The sequence below is a fragment of the Cryptosporidium ryanae genome (assembly GCF_009792415.1).
Source record: "Cryptosporidium ryanae isolate 45019 chromosome Unknown contig_17, whole genome shotgun sequence".
NCBI lineage: Eukaryota > Apicomplexa > Conoidasida > Eucoccidiorida > Cryptosporidiidae > Cryptosporidium > Cryptosporidium ryanae.
The window spans coordinates 95504-107967 of NW_027125568.1; the positions used below are offsets into that span (position 1 = coordinate 95504).

The window sequence follows — 12464 nt, forward strand, 5'->3', positions numbered from 1 at the left end:
CATAATACAAACTTTACTCTTTTTGCTGTATACGGAATAGCCAAAATTTACGAATAACAAGGTCGTTGAGGCACTATAATCTATCATAAATAACTGAGGATGCACCTGGAAAAAACACGCTCCCGGACGGAATCGAACCGTCGACCCTTCGGTTAACAGCCGAATGCTATAACCAACTAAGCCACGGAAGCTCACGGCATCCGCTCTCACTTCTGTTGTCTAAATGTTTTCTTTGGAATATGCCTTCGCGAAAGTGTTTTCTTTAGGTCAGAAAATGCTGCTTTATCAAAATTACTCGAGGAAATAGTAGATTTGTTTTTGTTACTGTATGTCCTATTCATTTCACTTTTTTTATCTACCTTCTTACTCGCTTTTAATTCGCTATACATTGAGAAAGGTAGTACATTTTCTAGTAAAGTATTCAGTTCATTGCCTTCAAAATTACAAATATTCACATCCAATATTGATCTTTCCAATTGTATACATCTCTCAATTGTATCCTTAATAATATTCTCTGGCGATAGAATTGATAATTGTTTGTCATCCACCTTGAATTGTTTTACATTCGACAAGTTCGCTATCAATTCAGAGTAAAAGCTTCTAGAATCATGAATATAACTTACATATTCAATCATATCACTTGTATAAAACAATTCTAGTTTTATTTTCTCCCTTCTATCTTCTATAGAGATGTTTATTCCGTTAACTTCTGTAATAACAGAAGTATTTTTTTGTAACGACTTAAAAGGTGGCAATTTTAAGTTTATATAATCGTTTGAAAAGCTAAAACCTAAAATAGATATAATACTACTTCCAAACTGTGTTAATTTCATAATACATGTCCCTGAATTAATATTCCATATCCTGACACCGTCAAGTCCAGATGAAAAAAGTTTGTTTTTAATACATTTACAGGAATTGACTGCACCTGAATGACCAAATAATTTTGAGGCATATTTGAGTGATATTTTATTTTTATCTTCTATTTTAATGTAATAAATCGTCCCATTCCCACAACCAATAAATAACTGCTTGCCACAATCCGTAATGGCACACGATAATAATTCAGTAGAAATATTTAAACTAACAACCGGTCTCTCAGATTTAAAAGTAAGAAAGTTAACGGTATAATCACTTCCAACAGTAACAATAAAATTATCAGAAAAACGTAATCCATAAGAAAAAATGAAATCGTTTATTGAACCAGAATGTCCCTGCCAACGCATAATAGGTTTTGGTATATTCATATTTAAACAGCTTTCCAGTAAATCTGAAATTAAAAATGCTTGAATGTAGTTATCATCACTACTAGTTATAATAATTGAATTATTTCTTACAATTTCTATTTTGGTTATTTGTTTGTAGTGAGAAAGCCAACAACCCAATAGTTGTCCAGTTGACAATATCCAAATATAAATGGTACCTGATAAACCTCCTGCATAGAGTAAACCACCATCTTCCTGAAATGCGCAACTTTTGAGCACTTCTGGTACTGAAACCTTATATATGGGGTCACATCTATCATTCCAAATAGATAGTATAGCCTTATTAGAATGTAAACCAGCAAGGTAATTAGTCGATTTCCCAATATATGAAACACCGAACCTAGAAGCGCTAATATCCCTGTACCTTTTTGAAACAATAAGAGAAGAAAGTTCCAACGAATAAACCCCATTTTGGGCCGAAATAAGAGAGATATTATCCATCTCTACTAAAAAAAAAAAAAAAAAACTGTCAAAATTTACTAATAAAGGGCGCGACAAGGGATTAAAAGATAGACAAAAAAAGGTAATGTAGGTTACTGTCAGCCTCCAAGAGTCAGAAAGTCATCTTGAAGTTCCTATTATATCCATCATTATACGCACATATCTGGACTGCAGCAACCATTAGGTAATTGCTGCTGTGGCAAAGTGCGTCTTAATGTTAATAAAAGGACCATTCAGAAAACGCAAAATAAGTTTCATAATACAGAAAAGTACTCAATTGAAACACGGATAAAGCGAATCATCACATGGTCCTGATTTAATTTAGCATGTTAACGATAAGTTACTTATCCACTAATTTGTTAATTAACAAATTTGTTCTTAGTAATTATACGGTGGAATTGTCTTATTGGCGGTATGAACTACTTATTATACCGCAATCTGTACTACCTGCCGTGTCAGCAATATTTGCATGTGAAAAGGAAATCACTATCCTTAAATAGGATGTCAACGCCACTGCAAAATAACAATTTTGAGCTAACTGTTAATCAACTACTTGGTAACCATGATTTGTCAGAATATGTTGTTTCTGTCAGAAGATTTGGAGAAGTTGTTAATAAATTGAATATTATTGTAAGTGAAAGACTGATGGAGATTTTGAATCAAGTTGATGTAGATCTAGCATTAGAAATATGCAAAAATGGATCTTATTTAAATAAATATCCACGATCTCCATTCTCAAGAAGGAGGCTTTCCAGATACAATTTTCAGATAGATTTAGATTCGGGGAGCTTAAAATGGCAACAAAAAAAAATCGATATTTTTTGCACTGGAAAGAAAACAAATATTCAAAAATTGTATTTTAATGATGTAAGTCATATATTGCCTGGATCTGATAGTGATTTCTGGAGGGAAATGAGGAACAATAAAAATAGTGGTATTAACTTGAATTTGGGGATTGATATAGTTACTATTGGAAGCAAGAATAGAACACTGAGATTGCTTTGCACAAACAAAGAGGAATGGAGAATTTGGATGACGGGGCTTTTGGTGAGTCATGCACTTTCACAAAGAGAGAAAACAATCTCAAAGTATAAAGGTGAAAACAGCGTAGTAGACGCAAAACAGTTTTATACACATGATTATATAAGACGTCAGTGGGAACTATCAGATTTGGACAACTCAAGCTCAATAAATTTTTCTGAATTTATGCGTTTAGTGAAGAGACTTCAAATGCCTGTTTCAAAGGAATATGCATATTCATTATTTTGTGATTATGACAAGGATGATAATGATGCATTAGATTACACAGAATTTAGAAGTTTATTGACGCAGTTATTAATACTTCCAGAACTGCACGAACTCTTCGATGAATACAAAGATCCTAGAACAAATGTGATCCCTGTTGATAAATTCAGAAACTTTTTAATAGATGTACAGGGAATGGATCCTTCGAAAAAATTAGAATCATTAGTAAATGCTGTTTTAAGCATGAAAGAGCCTTTTATTGAAAGGGGTGGAATTACTGAAATTGGATTCAATATATTGATGTCATCTGAATTTAATTCTGCCTTTGATCCATTAAAGAGAGATGTTTATCAATCGATGAATGAGCCGATTTCACATTATTGGATTGCTTCCAGTCATAATACCTATTTAACAGGTGATCAATTAACTTCAAAATCTGAAATAGGGCAATACATTTCTGTACTACTTCAGGGATGTAGATGTGTCGAGCTTGACGTCTGGAATGGACCTGACGGTTCTCCTATTATCTATCACGGACATACCCTAACATCAAAAGTACATTTTGAAGACGTCATCAGAGCATGTAAAGATTATGCATTCCAAACTTCACCCTATCCTATTATCCTGTCTCTTGAGATGCATGCTTCTGACAAACAACGAGAAAAAGTTGCAGAGATTATTTTAAAAGTCCTAGGTGATTCCCTTTACACAATATCTGATAATTCAGATGATAGAATCCCTTCACCAAATGAGCTTAGATATAAATTTCTTGTTAAATCTAAAATACCAAGGGAAGATAATTCTATTTTCAATTCAAAATTAAACATTACCTACGATGAAGTTGAAAATGAAGATACTGATCCAGATTTAGTTGAGGTTGATATAGGTAAACACTCTATTCCACCACTAAAGAAAAACAGTGAGAAGACAAGTGCAAATAACACTAGTAAGCGTTTATATTCTAGTCTGATTTCTCTTCCGGGGAATGCAATTCAATTATCAAACTTTGAAAATAGAAGACGAATGAGTATTGGTTCACTAGTGGAAACTAAATTTTTACGTTTTGCAAAGGAGTCAAGTGTAAATCTTTCCAAATTCCACCAGGATCACTTATCTAGGGTATACCCTTCTGGAACAAGAATTTCGAGTTCCAACTACAACCCCCTTATTCCGTGGTCCTATGGTGCCCAAATAGTTGCATTAAACTATCAAGCAGTAGGGACTGCATTATTACTAAATGTGGGTAGATTTCGTGAGAATGGTGGTCCCAAATCTGGGTATGTTTTAAAACCGAAATTATGTTTAAAAAGGTGTAAGGATGGTCGGGTATTTGATCCAATGAATCCTCTTGAAACTTTAGAGCTTTTTGACATCCCACCTCTTAGAGTTAGCATTCAAATACTCTCTGCACACCAACTTCCAGATTATATGTCACAATATTCACGTGGTATATCTGGTATAATCTGTGGGAGTAAGCTATCTCCATATATCACTATTTCTGTATTTGGTGGTCCGAGGGAGGAATACAAATCTTATAAGACACCACCTGTCGAAAATAATGGATTCAATCCTAAGTGGGAAAACTTAGCACCTTTTACTTTTAACGTGCTTTGCCCCGAAATCTCAATTATAAACTTCGAAGTTAAGTCGTCAGATTATATACAATCAGAATTTATTGCAGCCGCATCTATTCCGGTTTCTTGCCTTAGGCCCGGTATAAGATGGATCCAGTTATTTGACACAAATTTCATTGATATACAGTGTTGCGGTATTCTTGCAAACATTTCTATAACCACTGAATTACCAAAAACATACATGCTTTCCTCAATCTCTACAGGAAACAGCAATTCATCAGTTATGATTGAGACATTGCAACAATTCAAAGGGGTAAAATTTTAAACATTCTAAAATAATACTATGAAATGAATATGCAAAATTCGAGAATGACAATTTTAATAAGTAAAAATTGTGTTAAATTAGAGAAAACATTTTTTCCCGATCTTTTTTTCCTATTTTAAATACTTATTAAGAAATGAAACTCTTTATGCTTAAGGACAAGAATGACATCTGAATTATCCTCTCAATTTTGAAATCAAGTATACGCCATATTTTGTTTCGTTGAACCTGCATTGAATTCCGGATTTGAACCACCTGTTGAAATCATATGATAAACTGTTATTCCAATTAACGAGAGCGCAAGCCCAGCGGTAAAGAACCATATAGAAGATATTGTTACGAAGGACTAAAAGAATGATTATTGTTTTCGCTTCGATAATTTAACCTACCGTCCACCACAATGCAGGAGCAGTGCTTTGGCACACTAATGAAGTGTTTACCTATGACGATATTTACCTAACTATATTGAGAATACAAATAACTTACCCAAACTGTTCCTAACGTAAACCATAGGAAGCTTCCAATGAACAGAATTACCTCAGAAATTATTGCAATACTTATTTGAGTTATTAATTAATCAATTCCTTTTATAATAAATATTAATCTTACCTTTGACCAAACCAACATTCAATAGCATTTATAAATTTAGTTGCAGGATAAGACTATTACAAAAATAGTGATTATTTAAACAATTTTCTCACCTATGTACTTACCAATACTATGGCACCGAATAACCAAGATTTTAGTGGTGTATCACAGACTTTTCCAATTGAGGATAATAATATTCCTGCATAAAACAAGTCCATTATTATAAAAAAGACCAAAGAAAGTCTTCTGAGGTCGCTTTTATGTTGTTTTAATTTTGATTGTGTCTCAGAAATCATATATATAGATATATATAGTGCAAGTTGTATTCGGTATTATTCTTTTGCCTAAATAAAATTGGGATTTTTTTAATTGCACTTGCATGTTGCATATGCATGCAAAAAAGAATTACATGCTTTCATCGAAGGAAAGTAAACTATCTTATTCATTTGTTGCTTAAAATATCGTGATTAATTTTACTTTTTACCCACTTTTTGGTATTTAATAAATCAATTGTTCGTAATATTTTTGATTTTCTATTTTATAAAATCTCAGGTAATTATTAGTTTACAAATAGCGCGCAAAAAAAACAATTTTGAAACTATTTCACAACTAAAGATGAAAGAAATAGCGAATAGTAAGTTTCCGACTTTCCAAATCATTTCAAAAACATGAGTTGACGTGGTTTTTTTTATGAAAAAATAAACTCTCTAATTTATGAAGCTTCGTGTTATCAAACTCCAGTTAGGAACAGTGAAAATGGGGGGGAAGAAAGAAAAAGAATAAGTTATTGTTTGAGTAGCAACAAAAGAGGTGATATTAATAAGATCATTTCGGAAAGAGTTCTTACTGAAAAAGCTGATTTAGTTCGTAGATTAGGTGGTCCACTTAAAGCAGCATCAATTGAAAGTCAAATTGTTTGTTTGGAAAGGGGTAAGCTTTTCTACTACTTTTTCGTTATTTATTCAAAATTTTAGAACAATTGGTTGATTTGGTTCTGAGTGCATGCGCAGATTATCCTGAGTTCCTTAAAAAAGTAAGTACAAATTTAAAGTTTATATTCATTTTATTTATGTATTTAGGTTAATAAAAAGTATCTGAATTCATTGTCCTCAGTTAAAACAAAACAAAGGAGTGATTAGAAATACAATTACTACTAATCATTGATTCTACTATAAAATTCTTTAAAATATATTGTTTCTCACCATGTATGAGCTTGTAAAGTTAATATGTCGGTTTTTATGGAATTAAAAATTAAATCAGAATTGTCTATTTTTGACAAATTTCAGAAAATAAAAGTATATACACTACTAACAGAATAAACAACTATTTAATACAAAAATTCCTTTTTATAAGTTATGAAATTTGACGATACTCGATTATTATCGTTACTATTCTATTTCATATGTAATATTATTAAAGTTATTTGGAAACTTTACCATTGAAATTTGTATTTCTTTAGCCTTTAAAACAAAATAATTTATTTTCGTTCATTGAATCATCATTTAAAATGTGACATTTTTTACAGAAAACAATTTAGTTTTAAATGATTTGACTATGCTTTTAATATCATAATTAAATGAAATCATTAATTACAGGTCCAGATATGCATCAGCATACAATTTTTCTAATGAAAAAATTAATCACTCTAAAAAAATTTCAATATAAAATAACTAAACGATTAACCAAAACAACTAGCAATCTATTACTTTATAATAAAACATACAGATCGTGTTGGTTATTCTAACTAATGATTCTAAGGAAAAATTCAAACTCTCAAAAATAAAATTAAAGATGTCTCTAACATTCTATATACTATAGAAGTCGAAATCTCTGTCACTCTTTTTCACATGTATTTTCCAACCTTTTTCAAAATCTTTCGGTAGGATTACATACCTGTTTTTCCTAACAGCCTGCATTCCTGCCTCCTGCGCTATTGCAGCAATATCTGCAGCAGATATCTTTTCTGGTCTAGATACGAATTCTTCAAGATCAACTTCATCACTTAAATTCATTTTTGCAGTTATTGTCTGAAAAACAAGTCTCCTCTGTCTTCTGTCTGGTAGAGGAAATTCTATCTTTCGATCCAATCTTCCAGGCCTAAGTAATGCGGGATCAAGTGTATCTGCCCTATTGGTTGCCATTATCACCTTTACATTAGTTGTTTGGTCAAATCCGTCCATTTGGTTCAGAAGCTCCAATAAAATACGCTGGACTTCTCTATCTGCCCCAGTTTGTGCATCGAAACGCTTTGTTGCAATAGAATCCACCTCATCGATAAAAACTATTGCAGGTGCATTCTCCCTGGCAAGCCTAAAAACATCTCTAACCATCCTCGGCCCCTCTCCCAGATACTTCTGCACAAATTCGGAACCAACAACACGTATAAATGTCGCAGTTGTATGATTTGCAACTGCTTTCGCTAGCATTGTTTTGCCTGTCCCGGGAGGACCATAAAGTAGCACCCCCGTTGGCGGATCGATTCCTATTTGCTGATACAATTCAGGGCAGATTAGCGGTAACTCAACAGCCTCTCGAACTTCTTGTTTCTGTATATCCATCCCACCAATATCAGCATATGTAACGTCAGGCTTTTCCTGCATTTGTAACATTTGAATACTTGAATCTGCCTCTGGGGGAAGGATATCAACTATAGCGTGACTATGTCTGTGAAGTGCAACTGAAGTTGGTGGTTTTAGCTCCTCTCTATTTATTGTAGACAAGACCCTAACATAGTAATTTGAACCAGCAGTTGATGAAACAATACCATATCTAGAGTCAATCATCTCGAGAAATTGACCAATAACAAGAGGAACAGATTGAATGCGCTTTATTTCCTCTTTTGCACGTAGAAATTCACGCTTAAGATTTTTCTGTTCATCCTTTATGTACTCCTCCTGAATACACAAAAATTCCAGCTCCTTTTCAAGCTCTCTAAGTTTCTCATATAAGAAACATTCATTATATCCACTTTTTCCAGTAATCAACTTAAGTTTACTCATAGGAATGTAAATATAGATGTTTAAAAGTAAATTATTAAAAATTAATAAACTCGAAATACAAGTCCCGCATTTTTTGTGGGATTGCGGTTAATGTAAAGTAAACAAATAACACAATATCCAGATTAACAAATTAGTTGTTTTCATCATAACTGCTCCTCAAAAAAATATACACATAATAATCATTTAGCAATTACTGTTTTCAATATATTAATTAATAGTTAAACTCTCAGAACTTTTACAATATAAGTTACGTTTTTTTTGTTTGTATCTCATTCATGCATTTCTATATTAAGTTTGGCTTCAAAAACTATTTTTACTCAATCTTTGTATGAATAAATTGAGTCAAGATGTTTGAACAGAAAAAATTACATGATTCCATGGGACTAATTTTGAACGGAAAATCTGAAAATATTGTGAGTAATTTCAGTTTTTCGGAGTATTACAAGTCAAATAATAGTTTGGACTCAGAGTTAAACAAAGAAAACTTGAGTTATGGTTTGAGCAAAAAATCAATTATTTTAGAGGAGAGATCTTTGAGTTGTGTAACACCAATTTACCCAGAAATTTCAAAAAGAAAAGGCAATTACACGGGGAAGTATAATCACGATGTCTTTTTAGATAATCCAAATAATTTCTGGGATTCATTATTAATACTAAAAAAGAAAGTTGTTGGAATTTTTTGGTCTATAGTATCATTGGATAAGGATGAACCACTATACGATTATAGCACTCCAATAGGAGAAGTGATCTATTTCGGAAATAGAAATAATGACGTTAACAAGGTCGATGTTCCCTCACTTTCGAATGGTAGTTTCCTAAGTGAGCCCTTAAAAGTAGGTGTTGTAGTTCCATAATTCTTATAAATTCCTTTCTACAATCTAATGACATATTTCTCAACCTCGTTATATACCCTCTAAAATACCTCTGAATTGTTATTACAGGTTTAGATATTTTCTTATTATCAAGCATATTTATAACTCGATTTAATTTATCATTAATTTGTAAAAGTGTGGTATAATGACTAAGTAATGTCTTTATTCACCTAGAACAAACCAAATTAGTCTTTTTATTTTTATGCCTGAATATAGTGATTTAGTTCCTTTAATAGTCTTTTTACAAACGTTTCTTCAACATTAACGTCCGACTTTGAATATAATACTTTCACTTTTGATTCTATAAAGTGATATAGATACGAGAGAAAGTAGAATAACACAAATATTCCCCCATAGTTTAATTGGTGCTTCCCAAATTCAATATTTTCTTCATTACTATCAAAAAAATGCTGATTTGATTTAGAAAATATTTTTATGTTAAAATTTCTTTCTAACTCCGAATCTTTTTTATTTTGTTCATCAAAAACTAGAACGACATTAAAAAAATTAATCCTTTCTTTTTTCATGTCCCTATAGAAACAGCTCCAATATGCCAGCGAAAGAGATCTTCCCAAATAATATTCCTTGTGTGAAATTATAGTGGGCAAATTTTCGAAAGTTTCCGACACTATTTCTCTACCTTTATATTTAAAAAAAATCTTATTTGCAGAATTCTCAATGATATTTTGTTTATCATTTTCTCTAAGCCGCCTCCCTTTATTTCTTATGATATTCAAAGCTTCGAACAAGGAAAGACCTCTATATGTATGTTGTATAGAATATATTCTTGAAAAATTTGAGTATCTGTTAAAATCAACCTCTCCAAGAATAATATTTAAAAGTAGGTTGTTTATTAAAAAATCGTTTCTTTGATAATTATACTTTATTAAATGAAATAATAAATTAATTTCTGAGTAGCCCTTTAAACTGTTAATATTACCTCTCATTTCATATAAAAAGTAAAATGAATGCTACTAAATGAGACTTATAGCTAAATCCTCCTTATAGTTTTAGAATTAAAACAGGTTTCAACTTGAAAAAACCAAATTATTTTAGATTTCTATCAATATTACCTTCTATATACCTATTTTATGCTTTTGCATAAATAACAGTTAATAATATATATTAACAAATTCCATATATTAAATTTAATTAATATATAGACAAATTAAATAAATTTTCAAATAATCATTTTGCTTTTTATCTCATTAAAAAAAGTGAACTGGAATTTTTATATTTTACATGGAAAAGGCGGGTACTAGATTATTATGAAATCTTAGTCGTGAGTTGACAAATAAGAAACTAAGAATTATAAAAATGAAAAAGCTACATTGTTTTTTTATTTTAATCATAGTAAATCTTTTATACCCGGCAAATATGGAAAAAAGAAGGCAATTAATGTCTTCTTCAGAAATAATATCATCAACAGAAACAAACTTTTCTTATTTATATAAATTCATATCTATTATATCCTCGAGAGAAACAGTATCAGTCAAAAATAAGTGTAATATAGCATTGAAAAACTTAAATTCATTAGTATCTGTAATAGAAAAAGGTAATATACCTATAAACATTATAACATTGATGGCAATTAATGGTATACTCTGGCATCCAGATCCTTGTAATAATCCAAATGAAATACTAAAATATTTGCAACTTTACAATACAATAAAATCAACTCAGATATTTAATGATCCCTCTTTAGATTTTAAAAGTGAAGTTAATGAAAATAAAAATGACAATATTTTTGTCGAAACTAAACCTCATAGTAAGTTAAAAGATAAGATAAATAGAGGAACAATTAAATGTGATGTGAACGTTACAAGAACTCTGGAGGATTTAGATATGGAAGCTAACGATACAAGAATCGCCTCAAGGGCTAATATTAGTGAAATTGAAACTAATATATTTAATTACACAACTACAGACTCAGATGCTGAGCATTCAAAAGTGCATGAATCAACAAAAAGCCAAATAGAAAAAGAATTGAGCAATCTTTCCAAAATCAAACCAGTTTCAAGCAAATCAAAAGAATTTAAAATGTCACTTGAACGAATTTATAATGAAAGGATTCAATAAAATGATATTTCCATTGTTACTTTAAACAATTAGTATAACCGAATTGTAATATTTTTTTCTCATATAACCGGAAAAAATAAATTGCCATTACACTAACACTTATGGCGGTACGCCCTTTTTATCTGAATCTAATAATTGTTTTCATAAAGTGTTTCAAACCAAAATTAATGAGTTCAATAATTAATGCCATAATTATCTATTCAATAATTTCTTTTTCTTTCGTAAATGCTAGTATTTTTACATCAAGGACTGCACTGAATGTTATAAACAAGATCCAGTCAGGCATTTCAAGTAATAGAATTCCTCTAGTGAAAAAACTAGACCCGAAGACTGAGGAAAATATTTGTAGAATTAATATCCATCTTAATGAAAATTATCTGAAATCTCTCAACTATATAAGACGCTATCAATTACTTGGTAATGATGATAGGAGTAAAATTAGTGGATTGAGCACACAACTTGTGAATGAAAATAAGTTAGCAATTCTGTCGTCCAATGGACTAACTTATGAAAATACTTTGAAAGAAACTAGTCATGGTTGTAAAGATATACATATGAGACGATATTATCATATTCCATTATGTGAAAGATTGTTATTACAGGGAATTCAACTTTCAATTAAGGCTGATGTAAAACAACTTAACAAAAGATATTTAACTGAAATAAAAATAAATAAATATGCAACAAGCACTCAAAATCCAATGAGCCTACAAGATATTATGAGGGAATATATAGGCAACTCAAGAATAAAATTACCTGAAAATATAGATACAACCGTTAAAAGTAAGAAAATAGAACCTATATTTGATCCCGTCAATATTATGGTTGAACAAATTTCTGCAGAAATAAAACAAAAGGTCACTTCAAAAGAACATGGAATAAATGTTCCGATTCCTCCAAAAAATCAGGACTATCCTCATAAAGATGACGAATCAAATAAACTAACGAATAAAAAATTATTTCACATCAATATTCCGGATATTCAAGGTACACAAAATAACGACGGCTTAAGAAAAAAGTTGTTAAGAGAATCTGCAAAATTTTCTTCTGACTCTGATAATGAATGAAAATTTATGTTA

At 30.9% G+C, this 12464-nt stretch overlaps 9 protein-coding genes across 9 annotated transcripts; 5 read left to right on the top strand and 4 right to left on the bottom strand.

Moving 5' to 3' along the window:
• Positions 1–206: 206 nt before the first annotated feature.
• On the bottom strand, positions 207–1706 carry FG386_000751 (WD repeat protein; the record flags this gene model as incomplete). Its single annotated transcript, XM_067340095.1, has 1 exon — positions 207–1706. One exon carries the CDS (start codon positions 1704–1706, stop codon positions 207–209), a length of 1500 nt encoding a protein of 499 aa, XP_067195903.1.
• Positions 1707–2207: 501 nt separating this feature from the next.
• On the top strand, positions 2208–4850 carry FG386_000752 (phospholipase C; the record flags this gene model as incomplete). The annotated part of the gene is made up of 1 exon (XM_067340096.1): positions 2208–4850. The coding sequence occupies one exon, from the start codon at positions 2208–2210 to the stop codon at positions 4848–4850; it is 2643 nt and encodes an 880-aa protein (XP_067195904.1).
• A 193-nt stretch (positions 4851–5043) lies between these two features.
• FG386_000753 (uncharacterized protein) lies at positions 5044–5731 on the bottom strand (the record flags this gene model as incomplete). Its single annotated transcript, XM_067340097.1, has 5 exons — positions 5044–5193; positions 5237–5287; positions 5334–5403; positions 5457–5509; positions 5561–5731. The coding sequence occupies 5 exons, from the start codon at positions 5729–5731 to the stop codon at positions 5044–5046; spliced, it is 495 nt and encodes a 164-aa protein (XP_067195905.1).
• Positions 5732–6050: 319 nt separating this feature from the next.
• Positions 6051–6574, top strand: FG386_000754 (uncharacterized protein; the record flags this gene model as incomplete). The annotated part of the gene is made up of 4 exons (XM_067340098.1): positions 6051–6069; positions 6156–6365; positions 6410–6468; positions 6515–6574. The coding sequence occupies 4 exons, from the start codon at positions 6051–6053 to the stop codon at positions 6572–6574; spliced, it is 348 nt and encodes a 115-aa protein (XP_067195906.1).
• A 666-nt stretch (positions 6575–7240) lies between these two features.
• FG386_000755 (26S proteasome AAA-ATPase subunit RPT3) lies at positions 7241–8434 on the bottom strand (the record flags this gene model as incomplete). Its single annotated transcript, XM_067340099.1, has 1 exon — positions 7241–8434. One exon carries the CDS (start codon positions 8432–8434, stop codon positions 7241–7243), a length of 1194 nt encoding a protein of 397 aa, XP_067195907.1.
• A 347-nt stretch (positions 8435–8781) lies between these two features.
• FG386_000756 (uncharacterized protein) lies at positions 8782–9288 on the top strand (the record flags this gene model as incomplete). The annotated part of the gene is made up of 1 exon (XM_067340100.1): positions 8782–9288. One exon carries the CDS (start codon positions 8782–8784, stop codon positions 9286–9288), a length of 507 nt encoding a protein of 168 aa, XP_067195908.1.
• A 218-nt stretch (positions 9289–9506) lies between these two features.
• On the bottom strand, positions 9507–10253 carry FG386_000757 (uncharacterized protein; the record flags this gene model as incomplete). The annotated part of the gene is made up of 1 exon (XM_067340101.1): positions 9507–10253. The coding sequence occupies one exon, from the start codon at positions 10251–10253 to the stop codon at positions 9507–9509; it is 747 nt and encodes a 248-aa protein (XP_067195909.1).
• A 430-nt stretch (positions 10254–10683) lies between these two features.
• FG386_000758 (uncharacterized protein) lies at positions 10684–11385 on the top strand (the record flags this gene model as incomplete). Its single annotated transcript, XM_067340102.1, has 1 exon — positions 10684–11385. One exon carries the CDS (start codon positions 10684–10686, stop codon positions 11383–11385), a length of 702 nt encoding a protein of 233 aa, XP_067195910.1.
• A 167-nt stretch (positions 11386–11552) lies between these two features.
• On the top strand, positions 11553–12452 carry FG386_000760 (uncharacterized protein; the record flags this gene model as incomplete). The annotated part of the gene is made up of 1 exon (XM_067340104.1): positions 11553–12452. One exon carries the CDS (start codon positions 11553–11555, stop codon positions 12450–12452), a length of 900 nt encoding a protein of 299 aa, XP_067195912.1.
• Between the last annotated feature and the right edge of the window lie 12 nt (positions 12453–12464).